Source organism: Sipha flava, unplaced genomic scaffold (genome assembly GCF_003268045.1).
Source record: "Sipha flava isolate LNK unplaced genomic scaffold, YSA_version1 233_pilon_pilon, whole genome shotgun sequence".
NCBI lineage: Eukaryota > Metazoa > Arthropoda > Insecta > Hemiptera > Aphididae > Sipha > Sipha flava.
In genome coordinates, this window is record NW_020272873.1 from 20,324 (window position 1) to 42,324 (window position 22,001).

At 26.5% G+C, this 22,001-nt stretch overlaps 1 protein-coding gene and 1 pseudogene across 1 annotated transcript; one reads left to right on the top strand and one right to left on the bottom strand.

Annotated features, from left to right (window-relative positions):
* Positions 1–1,838: 1,838 nt before the first annotated feature.
* On the top strand, positions 1,839–11,063 carry LOC112683715 (beta-galactosidase-like; the record flags this gene model as incomplete). The annotated part of the gene is made up of 11 exons (XM_025554863.1): positions 1,839–1,985; positions 4,768–4,934; positions 6,443–6,593; positions 7,182–7,242; positions 7,302–7,396; positions 7,837–8,032; positions 8,216–8,574; positions 9,765–10,028; positions 10,157–10,294; positions 10,346–10,558; positions 10,837–11,063. Coding segments are annotated over 11 exons (1,977 nt in total), but the record flags the coding sequence as incomplete, so codon positions are not given.
* Positions 11,064–13,435: 2,372 nt separating this feature from the next.
* Positions 13,436–21,263, bottom strand: LOC112683717 (annotated as a pseudogene).
* Between the last annotated feature and the right edge of the window lie 738 nt (positions 21,264–22,001).

Here is a 22,001-nt window from a genome sequence, read left to right on the forward strand (position 1 = left end):
GTGTTTTGTATTTATACTTGTATGGCAAAAGAAAAAAAAATTATTTGTAATTGGAATTTATTTCCGTAATAAAGAAAGAAATATAAGAAAATATAAGAAAACAATTATCATAATAAAAAATAAACAGAAATAAGATGTATATTTTCTTATAAATTTTAATATTTTTCGAGGCTACGTCTAACTAACATTGTTGTTGTCTTCCTCTCGGAATCATTATACAAATTTTAAAACTCGATATATGCAATGTCATTTTAGGACTTCCTTGTTAACATTAAGTTATCAGTGATTTCATTAAGCCACTCGCACAAAATACATGTTTTAACGAGCAGGAGCGCATATAGTTACGGTTACGGACCGAGACACACAGGACCGGACAGGAGATAATTTTTCTGATCACAAAATGTTTTATGTGCCGGGTGGTGCGTAGGTGGTTGTTATATCTTTCAGCATCGTGGCGCACGTCACCTCAGCAGATACTCCTGGAACTAGACGCCGTACTTACCGACGAAGTCGTTAAATATTAGTACCGTTAGTGTCCGCTGAGACGGCGCTAGTAAAGCTAAAAGGATATTAACCTCCTGCGCGCGGCTCGTCGTTCCGTACCATCGGCAAACGTTCCACATCCTCCGACCTGGTCGCATCTTGCCCCATGCACGTAGGCAACGTCTTTTACGACCGTTTGTGAAACGACAAAACTAGTTCCCACTCGGACGTTCGTCGGACCGGTTGTAATAATCGCACTGGGCGCGGATTTAAACACATGCACGCACCTCGTCACAACACCAAACAGTAGACCCATAGAACATTCTTTCGGTCGTTGTGTAAGTTTCACCATTCGGTGATATTATAACTCATACATTCTTGATACCATAAAACATATTCGTTTTGAATAGTAATTGTATACGTTCAATTATTTCGTAATCGTTAACGTTTAACGATTCTAATTAATTTGTAACTTTAAATTTTGCTCGCATTGTTCTATGTTAACACAACCCGATGATTTAGGAATATCAGTTGAACTCGGTCAGCCGTGATGTTACGACACGCATTCTGTTAGATAAACAAATATTGTAATTAAACCGAACCGCTATTTAACTCATTCTTATCAATAGCGTAAGCTAATAAAACAAATAAATATAGAGTTAAAAGAAGCATAAATTACCGCTTTACATAGTTAAAGAAACATACTAGGTATGTAAAATGTAATTTGACTGATGTTGTTACCACCATTACCGTAGTATCTTATTCTTTAACGCTCTACGTCTAATATATTCTAAATTCATATTATTAAAATTATAAAATGTAATATTTTATGTATTTCTGATTGCAGAATTCTTCGCAAAAGAACAATTTGCAGAGTCACCACTTTTGATCGATTCCGTATGGACAAAATCAAACAACAGTATTTTCTTTTAGAATGTTAAAATTACACTTAAGACAATGTAAATCAAGTTAATATTTGTTTTATAAATGTTTAACGTAATATTTACTTCGCGTATTAGTTGACTATTTTAATTTTTTTATTTTCACAAACCATTATTAACACGAGACTGTCATAAAATGATCTTTACGAGTCAAAATAACGAAAATGAGTAAGTAAAACCTTTTCACATTATAGTTTGCTCAATACGACTTATAACATTATTTTTTTTGACATAAAATTTAATAAATTAATAACAAAAAATGAAGTATTATTACATGCTATAACTATGTGAGATATCCATCATAGTTACTAGAATTCACAATTAATTATCTAAATTAAAATAGGATATGATTTTATAAAAGTGAAAAAGTGAAAAATGTGTTATCTGTTTTCAGTTCATTATTAAAAAAAAAAAAATGTGGATAAAAAGTGGAATATACATTTCTTCAAGAAGCACTATGGAGTAGTTATAGTTGGTATACTGGTAGTTGGTGCTATATTTTATCTTTTATGCACTTTGAACGAGAAAGAAAATCAAAAAGACAACGCTGAGACCATAAAGGTGTGTATTACTTACTTTTAAACTCCGTTAATTCATATAGCTTCTTATAACTTCATAGATCTTATTGATCAGATGTTGTGTTATTCAAATAATTACTACGGGTGTAATCTTCCGTAAATCGACAATGCTACAAACACACGTGTATACGCCAGTGGTTAACGTGCTGTGGTATTAAACTAAATATAATTTATAAATTATTTATATATATTAATAATTATTTCTCAACTATTTTTATTAAATTTTCATGCTTAGATTACGGGTATTTACAGTCTTATGGAGCATTCGAATAAAAGTTTTTTATTAATTATTTTGTATTCCATTAATATTCGAAACACATTCAAATACGTATTCTGAGTATGTTTTTTTAATATTTTTATTTTATACGAGTATTTCAATACTTAATTCGAAAAAAAAAAATTATCTGTTTTCATAAATAAATTATAACCCTGATAAATGGTTATTAGTAACATAAAATATAGTATCAACATGAAAAATTCGTTAAATGGTGATAATTTATGCTGTCATAACTCACCCTCTCTTTAAAACTGATTGGATAAAAAATTAGGAGACCTCGCTATTTATCAGTTTAATAAGGAGGTAATGGATTTTTCAAGTTTTCTGCCAAAGTGGAAGGTGATTGTACAACAGAAGTGAATTATAATAAAGAGCAATCTGATTATGTATTAAATAATTTTTTTTCTAATTTATCTAACAATAAAATAATCAATAACTCTGTAGAATATTAAATTTTGAATTATTTTTCTAATAGCCTAACAAAGAATTTAACTTTGCATGATAATTCTTTTATAAAAAATGTAATTTTTAATATAATACGCCTTTATTGAATAGTGTTCTAATGGAATGTATATTTAATGTATATTTAGTCTTCTTTACAAGACTGGGTATATACTAAATCCTATTAATGATCTATTATTTTGAGTAATATTTTACTAGCACAATATTCGTTTAAAATTACATAATTTAGCTTCAAATGAAATGTATTGATTCAGTTTAAATATGTTTGTTCCAAATTTTTGCAGAGTTACAATGTACTGTAATTAATGTTATAATTAAACTGTTAAGATTTTTTTCCCAATCATTTTATAATTAATTTTAACAAAAATATAATTATTAAAAAAAATATCAAATATTTTCCAACATTTTTTTCTTCTTTATTTATGCTTTAATTATGTAAATAATACTTTATTTCTTATTTAAATCATTCGTAGTATGTTTAAAGCATGGTAATTAACTAAAATATTGTTCAATAAAATTCTCATAACAACAATTACGTTTTTATACATTTTTGTCCAGTAAGTCGCTCTTCACCAACGGTTTTTCGTAAATACGTCTTTAAGCGTTTTAACCTATAAAGGAACGTTCCGCTCATGCAATAGACACAGGAAGAGTAGCAAACATTTTAAAAAGAGTATAAATGTGAGAAAAAAATAGTTAATCACATTTTTCCAATGTTTTGATTGCATTTAACTAATTTAAGTCATCACTTATTTCTTTCGACTTCTGAGTCCATAATTGATTGTCACTCAACAAATTTTCAAGTTTTTCATTTAGGAGATATATCTTATGGATTTCTGTCAATTTTTTTTTAGCATCATTCTTATTTTTCGTAAATGTTGGCAGTAAGATATGAAGCTTTCCAATCTTTTCTTGATGGTTATAAAATCTGGCTGCTAATTCGCTTATTACATAGTCAAGAAAAGGATAATAAACATTTATTTTATAATATATTTCGAATGTCTCTGCAGAATTATTGCTTTGTCCTTTTTGTTTGTTAATGGTTATATATTTTGTATACAAATATTTTTATATTGTTAACTAAAAAGTAATTTTTGTTTTTGTAGTACCTTCATAATAAATTATTATTATTATTTATTAATTGATTGGAATTTTTGAATAAGGGGAGGGGGGTCGAGAAGCCTCTAGAAGAAAAAAAAGGTTCAAAAAGTTCTAAATACCTCTTAATTTGTATTTATTATAATAAAATAATAATATAATAATTAAATCATACCTTGCATATACTTTTTATAGTTTTATAAAATCCTTTTCCCGGGATCCGTGGAACCTCAATTAATATTTAATACCGGTTAGAGTCTCATCTAAAAATTCTTCGAAATTTTTATTTTTATATTTTTTCAAATTCCATGAACTTGTTATCAAATGCGGTATTTTACAAAAATATATTTCTGGTCTTGAAAATCAAAATTAACTCAATAGGGATAAATGAAAAAATAATACGTTAATTTTACGTTAATTTGTAAGGAAATGAGTTAAATTAATAAGTTAAGTTAATTTATCAGTAATTAAATAAGTTAAGTTAATAAGTTGTATTAACTTAACTTTTAACTCATTAACTCGTTTATGCCCAAGCTTGTTTAAAATACGTTTAAAACCGTGAAATTTTGGGCGCCTACACAGATGTCACTTGTATTTGAATTTAATCATTTTATTAAAATATTTAATCGTGTTTTTTTTTTTCATAGTACCTATATTTGTTATTTATATAATATTATACTGCCAATTAGCCAAATATTCAGTAAATATATTCCGAAACAAATGATAGGATGCACACATTTTAGGAAAATCATATATAATTTAATATTATCACTCCTAAGAAAAGGATATAAATATTGTGATTTGAATTTTTTAATTACTTCACACATTGACATAAATTCAGTTAATTATGGATAAAAATGCTGTAGGTTTAAAATAATTTCAAATGTGTTTAAGAAAAAATAATTATTACCTATTCAAATTATTCTAGAGCGGTGAAAGAAGATTTTATATCGACTACGAAAACAATGAGTTCATCAAAGACGGCAAAGTATTTCAATACGTCTCAGGATCATTGCATTACTTCCGAGTGCCCAGATCATATTGGCGTGATAGAATTCGCAAAATGAAAGCTGCGGGTCTGAATACTGTTTCGACGTGAGTAAAATACTTATAATTATTGAACCACTTTTTCAATAACTAAAATGTTAATTTTAATAACTAAATTGTTCAATATATAAAAAAGGATATGTAATGAATTGTAAAAACTATAGGTCTATATCCTTACTTAACACATCATATTAAGTTCTCTCGAACATAATTTTAAATAGACTAAAACCGTATGTTAAAGAGATAGTAGGAGAATATCAAGCCGGTTTTACAGCTGGAAAATCTACCACTGACCAAACACACATTATCAAGCATATAACGGAAAAGATTCATGAATTTGACAACAATGTGTACTTACTATTTGTGGACTTTAAACAAGCCTACGACTCGACAGTAAGAGATACGTTATGGAATGAAATGATCCAACTAGGAATACCAGCTTAACTTTTTAGGATTGTTAAAGCATGTATGATAAACTCAAGGTGCAAAGTGAAGTTCAACTCAGTAATATCAGAGGAGTTTACAATAAATACAGGAGTAAGACAGGTTTATGCTCTGTCTCCGGGCTTATTTAATATTGCGTTGGAATCAGTAGTTAGAAGAATATTACAAAGCCAACCACAAAATATGGATATAGGATAAGGAAAACAGATAGCATTGGCCGCATATGCAGATGACATAGTTGTAATAGCAGAAACAGAGGACAGACTAAAGAGAACAACTGAAATTTTAAGTAAAGAAGTGAGAAAAATTGGACTTACCATTAATAAAAAAAAAAAACCAAATTCATGATTGTATCTAGGAGAGAACATCCACAAAACGTTATAACAGTAAAAGACATGTCATTTGAAAGAGTTTAGAACTTTAAATACCTAGGAGTAGATATAAATTCGCAAGCAGATAGCCACAAATAAATATATAGAATAATCACAGCAGGCAACAAATGCTATTATTCACAAATACAATTATTTAAATCTAAAAAATTATCAAGAAAAAAAATAAGATTGTTATAAAACCCTCGTAAAACCAATTGTACTGTATGTTTATGGAGTATGGGCGTCTACTAAATCTGACGAAAATAAATTAATGATTTTTGAAAGGAAAATCCTGCGCAGAATATTTGGACCAAAGAGAAATAAAGAAGACGGATGTGAAATAAGATCAAACAGAGAACTCAATAGTTTATTTAATGAGCCCAATATAGCGACCATACTCAGGATCCAGGAAATAAGATAGGCTGGACACGTCTGGAGAACAGTAGACCAACCGATACCATATAGGCCATCACAAAATAGAAACCAAACAAAATTCGGCTGAGGGGAAGGCCTAGACAACGGTGGAAGAACCGAGTCGAGGATGATCTCAGGATACTGGGAGTTACAAACGAAGAACTGGCAGAACATAGAGATGCATGAAGGGAGATAGCAAAAGTGGCAATGGACCTGAATGGCCTAGAATAAGCCTTAAAAAAAAAAAAAAAATTGTTTAATCAAAAATAGCTTAGGTCAAAAAGTCAACGACACTTCTCCGGGGTTAATTATTATTTATTTTTTTAGTTACATTGAATGGAGTTTTCACGAACCATATTCAGGTATTTACGATTTTGACGGGCAAGCTGACTTTGAGCATTTTTTAACGATATTGAAAGAAGAAGATATGTTAGTACTTATCAGACCCGGGCCGTTCATTGCATCCGAAAGAGATTTCGTGAGTACATTAAATATATTACATCAAATTATTAATTAATACATTATTACTGTTCATATACGATTATGTTTCTATTTTTATTTTTTATGTACACCTATTCTACTTATTTTACATTATAAGTTTATAATAGATTAATTTTTAAATAGTTTTTTTCGGTTGAATAACTGTAGTCTTTATTAAGCACTACCCTTATAAATGTATGTTGTGGCTTAAGAAACATTGCGTGTACTGATTATTATTTAAATAGTTTCATATTATTAAAGAAAACCTTTTTTAGAAATAATATAATGAAGTTGATAATTTTTACACGAAGAAACAAATTATTAATTAATTAAGCCTTTTTTATGATCAAGTCGCCATAGCAAAAATTTAATATCGGGGTATCGACTTCCGAACCATTTTATACATTATGGTAACAGCCAAATAAAATTAACTGTGATCATATACTATCAATTTCCTTAAAATAAACATAACAATTGTAAAAATGGCACAGACGCTAAATTATTTCAATAGCTATTTATTCGCGACCACTGCGACTTATGTTCAAACTATTTTTATAGTAATCTTTAAATATTTACATTATTGCAGGGTGGTCTTCCATATTGGTTATTAAAAGACCATAATATACACCTGAGATCTTCAGACTCAAGTAATACTACAGTAATAGTACTCATAAATATTCATAAATAGAAAAATCTATATTTTCAGACTATACAAAGTATGTAGAACGATGGTTTTCTGTATTAATGCCAAAAATAGTACCTTTTTTGTATGGAAATGGAGGTAACATTATCATGGTACAAGTGAGTAAGATAATATAACAAATTATGTTGTTATAATAATAATTATTAAAACTATTATTACCGAAATTATAACTTTAGTATAAAGTTTTACTCGGATATTAATAATTTAATGCACAAAATATTATTGCTTAAAATTGTTTTTGTTCTTATGGTTTAAAAATATTAAAAAAAAAAAAAGTCAAATAAAAATGAAATTGATTATATATATTTGAAAGCCATAGACGAGAACGTGATATATGAGTTAACTTACAATAGAGAGATATGGAGAGATCTGTTAAAGGCAGCAATGGTCCTAAATGGACCGGTAAGCTGAGAAAAGAAAGAAAAATATATTTATACGAGAATATTTACTATATATACTATATTTACTATATTTACTTTTCGTATATTTACTTGATCATGTCAACACAAAACGTATACAGCATAATATATTTCCTTAGATAGAAAACGAATATGGAGTCAATGATTTAGGATATTGCGATAAAAATTACATATTATGGCTTAAGAATTTGACAGAATATTATTTTGGCGATAACGCTGTCTTCTTCACCACTGATCAATGTGAACTGTCTGCAATGCAATGTGGCCATATACCAAATGTACTCTCTACAGTCGATTTCTTGCCAACGGCTAATGGTAAGTAAATTATAATTGATAATTTGTTATTTAAATAATTGCTAAAATCTGTTTACAGTTATTCTGTTACGATTATACAATAATGATTAAATAAGTTATGTTCATAAATCTAGTGTAAATATTTGGAAATATAATCTATTTCGTCCACAGATTTGACGTAATCATTAATCTATGTATTTATAGTTACCGAGTGTTTCAAGATTTTGAGACAGGTACAGAGGAATGGGCCTTTAGTCTGTTCTGAGTTTTACACGGGTTCGGTGGCATATTGGAATATATCACGATCACCTGTATATTCAACAGACATAATAAAAGGATTGAAATATTTTTTCTCAATTAATGCATCGTTCAACTTACTCATGTTCCACGGCGGAACCAATTTTGGATTAAAAACAGGAGCTAGTAGTACAAATAATATATTGGATTTAGAGAGAGCGGGTTACTTGCCTCAATTGACTTCGTATGATTTTACGGCTCCTCTTGACGAAGCAGGTGATCCGACTGAAAAATATTTACATATTAAACAGACTCTTAAAGAAGCGGTAATTAAATAATTTAAAATCAAATAAAATACACAAACTAACGTTATCAATTTGATAATATTATGTTCTATAACCACTTTTTAACTGGTCATAAATAATAACTTATCATTTTATAGTTATAAAATATTCTTTGCCAGTACCTAAAGTTGAAAAAAATATTAAAATTCTATAAATATACGGAACATAATCTATTATACAATGAAAGGTCCATTACTAATAAGAAAATTATAACTTAAATAAAAAAAAAAAAAAATAATAAACTAATTAATCATATGTCTTATAAGCAGTGTTGGGACTTATTTAGATAAATTATCTAGATAGATTTTTTGTCATCTTTTATCTTATCTAGATAAATAATGCTAAGTTATCTAATTACTTATCTAGATAATTGTCTGTATTCTTGCCAAGATTAGAGTTATTTTTATTCTTGTATGGAGACGATTCCAACAAATCAGAGATCATCAAAATTAGTCCAGCCGTTCTTTAATTATAAATTCTATAACTAATCTGACTTTCTTTTATACATATAGATTTTGTATTCATAATCATAATTCATGTATTATTAACAAATAATTATTATTTCTTGGTATGACATTTTGTTTGTATTTTCATGTCGGGAAAATATTTTTGGTATTTTTAAACAAAATTTCTTATTTTTCCACGGAAGTTCCAAATATAGTAGGTATTTGATTTTAATATACAAATGTTACTCATACGCTGAATAGTCATTACTTCACTCTTGGAACCCGTAAAGTCGTAACTACTTATAGAATAATGAAAATCATCAAATTAATATTATATGGAAAACAATATTGTCAACTTAAAATAATTTTTTATGTATTTTGTATTCATCCTGATACATACAGAGCAATTTTTTATTTATTTTTTTTTTATGTAACATTTTAGTGATTAATCAAATTGTAACTATATATCATATTGTACATTATATATAAATACTTTTTAATAATACAATAAATACTACATTACTGCAATAAACATTAAACACCTAGATACCTATTGATAGTAATGATTATAATTGAGTCTTCATAGATATTATTAGAATATGAAATATTGACCAAAAAATAACATTTTTTGAAAATATCATTTTTTTTTTTATCTACTATCTTTATCTAGATAAGTTTTGCATTATCTATTCCTAACACTGTTTATAAGTATGATTTTTTGTTTAGAATTACCCAACCACTTCGACGCCTAAACGGGCTCCAAAAGGAAATTATGGAACAGTGAATTTATCACCAGTGATAAGTCTATTAGATCAAACTTCAAGACGGCTAAAACCTATTAAAAACGAAATACCATTAAGCTTTGAAGATATGGATTTAAATTATGGGCTAGTGTTATACGAAACTAATTTGCCTCCAGTCGAACGATTAACCCACTTACCACTAGTCATCGAGGTTCTTCATGATCGAGCGATTATTTTTTTAAACTATGTGCGTGTTCATTGAAATAATATAAAACTACAAGTTACATATTTCTACGGCCTAACTAGGCTTTAAATAAAAATTAAAAATGTAATTGTAATAAAAACTCCGTTGATAAACTTTTGATACTCTTGCAGACGAAAATAGGAACTTTGAGCCGATCCAATGGAGATACTATGTTGGAAATGCCTACAACTAACTGTAGTCAGAAACTAAGCATTCTAGTTGAAAATCAAGGCAGAATTAATAACCTCAAGTTTTTAAAAGATAGAAAGGTAGGTTTAAACGATTTAAATGGAATGCATTTTTTAACGTATTGTTTTTAGGGAATTTTGTCGAATGTGACCCTTGGAAATCATACCCTAGGTCCATGGGTTATGTTTGGATATCCATTGAATGATACATCATGGTTGGAATCTCAAATATTGCAGCCTGGCGTGAGTGCACCTGCATTTTACAGAGGAGTTTTCACTATACCACAAAATAATAGTTACCCTGAACCTTTAGACACATATTTGGATACAACTGGATGGTCAAAAGTTTGTGTTATAATTGCATTTATTAAATATTCTAAGTTCCTTAGATATTTATATATTTACTTTTATTTTTATTTTATTTTTTACCATACATACGGTTTGTTTTCTCAGATAGTATATTCGCTATCTATAACGGTTTTAATGTAAATCACTTAAAATTTTCCAACTTGGTTTGAAATGATCTAATTTAAACTGTACACTTTATTACAAGCTATTAAATTAAAACCATTTGAAATTTTCAAATTACCTAGTTAAATTAAGTTGAATGTATTTTTTTTTAGGGCATTGCATTCATCAATGGCATACAAATTGGAAGATATTGGCCAGAAGTCGGCCCACAAATTACACTTTATGTGCCAGCACCATTTTTAGTTCCTGGATTAAACACCATTGTTATGTTGGAACTCGAAAAACCATCACAAGATTTTACAGTTAAATTAGTTAATAAGCCTCGCTTGGATTTTTAGTTTCAATTTATTAAAACTAATTTAATTTTACTACAAAGAAACAGCAGCTTTAATCAAATAATAGTGAAATTATTAATGTTGGTGTTATTATATTCGTATAATATTTTAGAGTATGAAGCAGAAAAACTACATCATTAAATATTGTATATTATGCAACCACCTTTATATCATACATATATACACGTATAAATAAATCCCTTAGCACTTGTAGGCTGCAAGCAGGGTGATACTGGGCTGTGAACAATATAATATTAATATTATTAACGTATATTTTTAAAATATTAAATATCAGCAACTGAAGAAGATTTGTTGATTGAATTATCATATATCAGACTCTAAAACCGTTTTTTTTTTAAATTACTCCATTATCACCATTTTGGTTAAATATTCGGCAAGACTATCCAGCAATCCCTAAAATTGCATTTGCTAGGCAATAAGTATTTAACAAGCAGAAACTTGTTGGGGTATATTTCGACAATCTGTGTGTCTGTGTGAACGCTATTTTTCTACTTTAAAAATAAATATAGGAATAAACTGAATTTTGAAAGTTATTTAAGGCTTAAACTTTTCAGTTTTAATTCTGACATTGATTCTCTCGTGGGGGTAAGCAATGTCAAAAATCACATTAAATCGTTGAACTCTTTAATAATATGATTCAATGATTTTTTTTCTTTTTTTGTTAAATTGATTTAATTTCATTATTTTATTGATTTAATTGATTTTTTCAAAGTTTATGAATATGTTATACATGATAACATATATGTTGATAAAAATAGATCTATATTAATGCCATGGCGTCTACAAAGTTTAATATACTAGTTTCTAGTTAATACACAAATCATATGGACATGTAATATTTTTAACCTATTTTTATTTCATTCCTGTTACACGTTATATTATTAATTATATTACATTTATATTACATTTTCCCATAGTTTTGACGGTTTTCCAAATGATTGAGAAATATTGTCGAACATTTTTCCCTAATTTTTCGCAACTGTAAAAATACGAATTGTATTCTAGTATTTGTATAGTCCTCAATATTTACTATATACCCATACATTTTTTCTTAAGATGACGTAATTTTCAATGAAATTTGATTAATTTTGTAAGGATATTTGAAATAACACATATTCTAATAAAACTCCGTTAAAAGAATGAGAGGTATTTAGATTATGTGGTATTTTTAAATCATTTTCACTCTACTAAATATTTAGAATTTAAACGCAACTGATATCCACTACTATCCACTACGTATCTTAAAAAAAAAATAAAAAAAGCAAAGAAGAGTGGGTTTAGGTTACCCAAAACTTTCCCTGGCTATATAAGAGTTCAAATATACAGTATTTAAATGTGATCAAATAAAAAAGGTTTAAAATTGTAATAGGCTTTATTTAGAAAATGTATTTTTATTTGTCAGATTAACAACGTAACTATCATCGCAGACGACTAGCAATTTACTAATCTAATAACGACCATGTCGTACTGATTATATCATGACAAAATAATAATTGCATTTATTTAAAAATAAAATTATATAAATAAACTATACACGAAGTTAATTTATAATATATCGAAAATTTTAAATTAGTACATCAAAAATATTAGCTGTTTGTTATACATAATTTGATTGATCTTGCTTTTCATATTCTTTTTAGATTACTAATAAATTTTCATATGCAGACCTTAAGCATTCTTACTGCATAGATAATAACTATTTATAGTGATATTGTTTTATCGTTTTGTTTTAATTATTCACCACGCACTCAAGTCAATTTTGTACGTTGTGCAGTTTGACTTGAGTTTCATCAATCGTCTAAAAATATATAATCACGTTTAATTAATATACAAATAAAAATTTAAAAATTGCGTATTTACTTACATATGATCGATTAAGCTAAATGTATCCATTTGAACGTGATCTACATTCGATGTCGCACAAATCAAATGACTAAGCGTTATTTTTTTCAACGAACTTATCTGATCTGAAAAACAAAATATTTAAAATTAGTAATAATTATAACGGAATTTGATGTTCAAATGGATCTTTGAAAACACTTGTTATTATGATATTATAACATAATACAATAGTAAAAAGTTCTAAAATTATCAATAATAAAAATAATAACTTCATAATTTCTAACTAAAACTTTATGTTATTAAATCTTGGTTAGTTCTTATAACAATTCAAAATCATTTAGAATAGTTACCGAAAATTTAAATATTGTTTTTTTTAATTCTTTGGTAGTAAGTGGAAAATAAAAAATAAGATTTACATCAAATTTCATCAAATTCTCTTCATTATGGTAATTTTATTTTATTTTACAGACCTGAAGTAAAACTTCCGGGTTGTCCTTGAACATCATAAAAAAACCTGTCACCATTTCTTATTCGACGAAAACTATCAGCGATTATACAACTACCCGTTGGACCGACCATAGAACCGTTAATTTTATTTTCCAATAAGACTCCAATGAAAAAATCGATATCATCAACTGCACAATTTTCTATGGAAAAATAAATTACATGTTATAATTCTTATATTGTAATGATAACAATAATAACTATGGAAAACGTTTAGGTACTAATGCGCTATACTTACATCTAATGGTATAAGATCTGATAAATCATCAAACGATTTTGATTCTGTTATCCCACAAATTGTTCTTAGTTTAGTATATGGAGGGAGACCGACATCCCGACCGCGTTGTATGTCGAAAGAAAGCAAGTCGAATCCGGTAGTATTGACTAATGGAGTTTTTATTACAATATTTGATATCTGCAAACAGAAAAAAAATTAATGTAATTTAATAGGAATATAAGTTTGAAAATTGACTAGTAATTACAAGATCATTGTAAACTGGTCGGGATTCACGTCCAGGAGTTTTCAATAAGCCTCTAAGGAACCCATCGACATTACCAATCATGGAATCTGGTCTCAAAAATGAATCGGAAGGTTTTTCGACTTCATAAACAGTGTAATTACTAGACATGTAACTAAAAAATATCAACAATAATCATCAAATATTAGTTTCGTAAAAAAAACAGTTTATCCAAAATCATCAATTATTACACTAGCCCCTTAACCTGAATCTAGTATTATATTTTTTCTAATTATATTCGAAAAAGTATAAATCATTATTTCTATGCATGTATTGTGTTTTGTGTAATAAAATTTTTTAGAACTAATATGTTGCGGTTGCAGGTTGAGTTATCTATTTTAAACTTACACATCTTATTAACATCACCAAATATTCATTAAGTTATTCAATTATTGCGGACCACGAACATTTAGTCAGTAGTATAAAATCGACCATCATACTAACCATAATAACTCATCATAATGATAAAATATCGAAAAACCTCCAAATTACGGATAAAAGCTTAAGAGCAGATCATGGTAGATCTTTTTCGAAATAATAAACTCATTTAGCTAGTATTTACAAAGCTATGCATTATAGAAATATATTATGAACAAAAAGCCCATCACCAGAGAATGACGCATTTATCTTTATTTGGATCGCACGTCAATTGCTTTGACAGAACACTTATGACGTGATACGCAACAACATAATTAAATATTATGATAAAAAGATATTTTGATTTTTTTCGTAAATAACCTTAAAAGTTGAAGTATTTTCATCGAATCGTTAATAAAATGACTATCAAGAAATCACCAACGATTACGATTATCACTACTAATAATAATATATTTTTGAAATCAAATGATATAAAAAAATTTTGATATTTTCAATAAAAACGGTGTAACGTTCAAGTTTATAAACATTACAACTGTTTTGAACGTACTTAAATCTAGCAGGAATCATGTTATGAATCAGGCGAAACGCACCATGAGTCATTTCTTGAGCCACAGCGACGGAAATCGTTGAATCATAGTTCGTTTTTCTATTCAATCCGTATTCTTTTATATACTGTTCACCTGAAATCGATACGAGTTCATATTATGAACCATCTATACAATGATACTACGCGATTTATTTAGCTTACCTAATATAATTGGCATAAAATGATCGTAGGTTATTATCTGAATAACAGCGCCGATGATTCTACGGGTTTCTTGATAGGCCGTCTCATCTGTCCACGAAGGATGATTATCTAGCAGCTTGTCAACAATATGGTTGTGGAATCTTAGAAATAAATTTTGAAACAACGCAATAGCTAGATTTTGGTTTACATTTACGTCTCCTGAATTAACAAAATGCATTTTAGGTTCATATTATAGTACTACATAATATGATATATGGATTGTAAATTAATGGTTTGTAATTTATTTATTCATATGTTTTAAAATGTAATGAGCAATAGCGCATTACTGACGTACTGACAATATTTTATAAAACTATTGATAAATAGGAAATAATAGGTATAATTATTATACTAATGATAATAATAGGTAAATAAATTATGGTAGACAATAATATAAATATAAGAAAATAATTAGGTTTTATATTTTACAAATAAAATAGATTAGTAAAATAACTTTAAAAACATAGTCGGACAAAAGTGAATAATTTAACATAGCAGAGATTTTTTTTTTTTGTAAAGAGCACTTGATAAAAATTAATATTTGCCTTATAATTTTTTAATATGTTTAAATGGCGTTAGATAAAGTAAATCCTGTTACAATGTGTTTACTTGAGTTTCAAAGTCACTAAATGTTTTATCGTTACAAAGACGAAGAGTTTATTAACTCATTAATTTTTTAATAAAGTAAATATGTTAAAATTTACCTGTCAAGTATTACGTTGCATACACATAGCCGTTTTAAACCGATTTGATTTTAGAAAAAAAAAAATATGTCTATATATTATCCAAACACAATAGTTGACAGTCAATATAATCAATAAAGTAATATTCTTCTTTCAAAACCCAGTAACAATAAAAATAATCTAATAATCTCACACCTTATTCTGCTATAATTTAAAGAAGATACTTCATTGCTGCCAAAATGTCTAAATAAAAAATTAATAAATTATGAAATTGTAAAATAAAATGGATTATTAATTATGAAAAATTACGCTTTAATCTTAAGAATTTCTTAGTAGCAACAAGTGATATAATACAATAATAAATGTTAATTGATTTATGCGAATTTGGTTACCTGCTAAAAACGCAATCGACATTTGGGTATGGTTTCCATTTTTAAAAATTTTACTCAGATCTTGTGGACAATACTCTTCTTTTCTTATCATTTGATTAAGCAATTTTCCTTTTTTAAAGAAACGCAAATATTTTGCCAATTTACTGTCAGAACCATATACATTTGATGCATCTATGTAATGCGTGTTTTGATTAAGCTATAACAAAAAAAAAGTAAGAAGACATGAAAATATCTAAAAGTGCATATTCTAGTGAAGAACTGATATAAAAATCATACTATAGTGTTAGGTATTAAGGGACAACTATAGTTAGCCGAAGTGACCAATCGCATGAATTTCAAAATGGTTAAGTTATATTTTCCGTAAACCGGGTCATCCGGGGATACTTTGATAGCCGCCTCACATTCGGTCGGTGAATTTTCGTCTTGACAATGATCGAGAGCAACTGTACGATAAACAAAGTAATATTAGTGAACTAATCATTTGTTCTTGGGTTAAAAGCAAAATCTGTCGTCTTATCGATGTCAACAAAAAAAAAAACCAATTTTGTACCAAACTATAGGTACTGATTTAGTAGCAGTGCCATGATGAAACTTAAGTTATCTTTAATACCGTTTAATATCTAATAATATTATTTAATTATAATTTTTTCCAATTTTTGCATTTTGATCGCATATGGTGATATACCTAGTAGTGATGGGAAAAATTCGGATTCGCTAAAGTTCGAAAATTCGGATTTTTAAAGTTCAAAATCCAAAATCCGTATTATACTGCAAACCCGGATTTCGGATTCTAAAATCCAGATTTTGCATTGAATATGGATTTCGAATTTGAAAACATTGAATTAGTATTCTTTCAAGAATTATTTATAGTAAATACAAAATAATTAAACATTCTCAAAATGAAATGATATTTTGACCTAACCTAATTAAGGATCTCATATACAAGTTTTTGTTTAATATTAAATATATGTCAGATATCATAAAATACATTTTAGTTATTATTAGTTGTATCTCCAAAAACAGTGGTACGTAAGATTTTTATTAAGATATCTTATTTAGATCAACTTCATTTTGTCCGAGAATTAAAATAACGACTAAAAAGTGGTGTAATGAGAGTTATATGATTAGAATACAGAAATTTGCAATAATAAACCTAAATCTCGGATGATGGTGGTCTTAATAAGATATCTTAATAATTGGTAAACACTTCAAGTCTTACGTACTATTATATTTAGAGGTACAACTAATAATAAATAAAATGTATTCTATGATATCCGAATTATATGTTTAATATTAAACGAAAACTTATATATGAGATTCTTAATTAGATTAAATCAAAATATCATTAAATTTTGAGAATTTTTAATTATTTTGTATTTACTATAAATAGTTCTTGAAAGAATATTAATTCAATGTTTTCAAATCCGAAATCCGGGTTTTCAAACTTAAGCGAATCCGGATTTTTCCCATCACTAATACCCATTAATCCAAGTTGTGTCCGTGATCTGAATTTATTCAAAATATGAAAAATAAAAATACCACAATTTTATCACGAAATAATTAGTGGAAAGTACTGACAAAATCATCAGCCAAGAGTTACAAAAAAAAAAAAAACATACCGTTTTTAATAAATCCTAATCCTAATTTTTTATAATATAACTAGAGATCAGATTAATATTCTCTTAAAATCCTTAAAATATTATGTTTTTATGACGTTTAAAAAAGGCAATATATTCTTTAAATATTTTTAAAAATACCAAATTTATAATGTTTTATGTCTTTAAATATACAAATATTATTCCAATATTCAGTAAAAAAAATTATTTTTTTTAATTACTTGGTTTAAATTTATCAATTAATAAATTTTATTATTAATTTAATTTACAGTAAAATTTTTGAAAAAAAAAAAAATCGATTTTAATTCAAATTTAACCGTACGTGGATTACCCCTAATATCTAGTGATTAATTTTTTTCACAATCTAGGATATAAAAATAACTAATACTGTGAATATTGTATCTGTTAATCGATATTATCGAAATGTTGATGTAGTTACGTAATACGTGCATGGATGTGCAAACAAATAGTAGATCATAAAAATTATTTTTATCGAAAAAAATATTTACAAAAATAAAAATGTTTATAAAATATTCTCTAACGTATTGAATATTCCCATATCCTAAAATATGCATTTTTATGTAAAATACATGTATTATATATTGTTTTTTTATTTTTCCGTCCTTATAAATGGTTTTGATCAAGTGACTATCAACTTTTTTTTATTTTCTAATAGGTATTCATTGTAATTTGTTTAGTGAAAGGCAATCGGTCATATAAGGAATTTATCTTCAATTTTCAAAACAATTAAGAGAAAATGAAAAAAATTGCAAAAGACGGTAATATATTCAAGATAATGGCTTTTGACAAAATTACGATATAACTTGACAATTGTTGCATTATTTATCATAGAAATTTGAAATTGTCATGTTTTCTCATATTTTTTTCAAAAGAAAATTGATAAAATTATAATCAAAAATATAGAATATTTAATAAACTTTTTTTAATATAAAGAGAAAAAAAATTCCGAAATTACTTTTCTTAATTTTTTTTTTATTAATATTTGAACTTTAAATGTAGAAAAATCTCAGCCAAAATCTGAATTTATAATATTTATTTTATAAAATGTACTAAACCTTCAAAAATTATACTTATGGCGTGAAAATTGAATACAAGATTATTCACCAGTTATTACTTATACTCAACAATAAAGGTTGACTAGAAAGTCAAAAAAATATTTAATAATCATATTTAATATTATAATATTAGTTTTGATATTTCAAAAAACTTTTTAAATTATCTCAATATTTTTACGGACTGCGATCAGACGTTATTAGTTATTACTTTTTTGTTGTTTACGAATATTAGTCGTATGGACTTGAAACATAAACCAAAAACATGTTTTTATTAAATTAGTTATAAATTAAAATCCAGTGATATAATTTATATTATTTTTTTTGTTAGAGTTGTTTTCACCTTTGTGATTGCTAAATAATAAACTGAATATGTATACGATTATATTTATACATTTTTTTTAGTCATTAAGAGGCTGAAGCTGTCATTCTCCTCCACTCAGAATAGTTTTTCTAAATTAATAGATTCAACGATATTTGTACTTGTATATCTTTCGATTCTTATTTTTTGTAATTTTTCACGTATCACACATATTTTTCGCATAAAATTCTATATCTTTTCTTTACACATTTTTTTATTCAGTTATTTGTGAATTATAGGTTCACCTGACTTACACCAATATAATTGTAGATACCTTTAAGTTAAGTTAAACTGAACCTCGTAAATTTGTGCTGAGTATTACTTTGATTGAATTTATGTGAAATAAACAACTTTTTTATATAAATAATTTATCATCTAATTATGTAATATTTAAAAATAAAAATAAAACGGAACCTAGAATAATATTTTTCTAAGCTATGTTATATTACATGAAATAATTACTTTTATTTCCCACATTAATTAGTTAATGATAACAAGGACCAATATAGTTTTATTTGTAACTTTTGACATGATGATCTCGAAGATTAACTTAACCTTAGCTGATAAAACTAATTTTTATTTCAAATATAGTTTTCAATATTATGAATTATTAATTTTAATATTATATTTAATTATCACTATTCTTAGTAAAACTATCAGTATCGTCATGACTCCGTCGAACATCATATTATCGATTTTAAGTTGTTTGGCAATTTTTCACAAATTACTACAAAGCAGTAACTTAATGTTTCCTTTTTGCTAAGATTAATTAATATTAATTTTATGAAATATTTTAATTTTATTTCAATACCTAATAATATTTTTTTTATGTATCTTAATAATTAATAAAGCTTATTCTTATATTTTTTAATTAATTTAAAAATATATATAGTTTAGTATTTAAATAATAATTTTACCAAAGTTTATTATTTTTCTGCCAACTGGAAATTATTAAATTGGCTGAATTATTCATAGTTTTATATTAAATTATGAAACTTATTTAAACAAGTAGGTATCAACATTTTTTTTTAAATTTATAGTTATATTTTAAATTTTCGTAGTTTCTTAGATTTATTTTCGTAAAGTGATTATTAAATAATTTTGAAGAGTTAAAATATTTTTAAATGTAATACAAAATATCATGGTATGTTGTTCTTATTTTCATAAAAAAAATATAAAAAATTCATGGTCACAAATATTGAATTTTATGTTTTTTCAAAATTCAACAAAATTACGATTACACATATGTATGATATTTTTTAGTTAGAAATGTATACAATTTAAAGTTTAATATTTAAACCAATGGTATATTAATTTAATGTGAACCCAACTATTATATATTTTGATTTTTGTTTTATAGCTCAAAAAACAATGTATACACATCGTATATATGTAGCTTACTATATTTTTAAAAAAATATAATCAATCCTTGCACGACGTTTATCATTAATTCTAGAATATTAATTTATTCAATTATGTCAGTATATTATTATATTCTCTTTGTAAGATTACGTTTGAATATTATATTTTAGACTCATCGTAATTATTTAAATTGGATGATATATGTAAATGATGTTATAAGTAAAATCATCCTTAAGTATATTCTTCTTTAATATCTTTATTTTTTCTCTATTCGAGTTATGCTCGGTTGATATTTTATTATACCAAACGAACCAAAACCAATTAATAGTTTAACTGACTAAATAATTATGTATTAAGATATTTTATTCAACATTAATCCTAACACAATTTTATTAAAATATACTCACTCATTTTCACCTCTTCCAGAATTAACTACCATTTTTTAATTGACTGTTTTTGACGTATACTGTTATAAAATATTAAGGTCTAAGAAAAATCTCCACCGTATAATCTGATTATATACTACTTTCGATATTACTTTTCAACTGTTGATCCGTTCTTTCTTTTGTTAACAATAACAAGTAATATTAGTCCGATAGGACAGTATAATGTTAATCGTCCGATGAAAATTATAATAACATTTGATTCAGAGCTGTTTTGGACCTTCATATATTAGATAAATTATTAATTGTATTTTAGTGTCTATTTAGGAACTGAAATAAATAAATAAATAATATTAATCTTAGATTAACTTAATGTATGACTGTTCTATGCTAATCTTTAATATAGGCTATATGCGGACACACTATACGATGCTCATAATCCAAGACAATTATTAATCATGAATGGTCGTATACTGGAAAATATTATTACTCACATCAACTATAATTTAGAAATACGAGTTTCTGTAAATAAGTCTTAAATTTATTTTTATCTAAATAAAAGTATATAAATATTTATAAATTATTATATTAAGAATTATTACATGGAAGGTTATAACGAAATATTATGTATTGTGGCATCATTATGATGGTTGAAATAAGTATTTATAAATCAGGAATTTTAATTCACGTATAAATATGAAAAGGAACACGGGACAACAAAAATAAAAACTCTCCTGGATCGGTCGCAAGCTCGCATAGAGGTTTTAGTATAACGTAAACTCTTGTTAAATATTTTTTTCGTAATACTTCGCTGATAAGAATAATTTAAGTAATTTGATTTGTTTCAAGTTGCGTAGAATAAAGTTCTCGTGAACCAAATTCGGGCATATACTACAGAGTATACTATAGCTTTGAAGAACGTAGAGAATTAACACACTTTTTGAGACCATAAAAAGAAGAAAATATGCTAATACTTATAAGAATAGGATCGTATGTGTTTGCTGAAAGAGATCATATACGTACGGTAAATGTGTATAATGATGTACCTACATCGTTTATGTA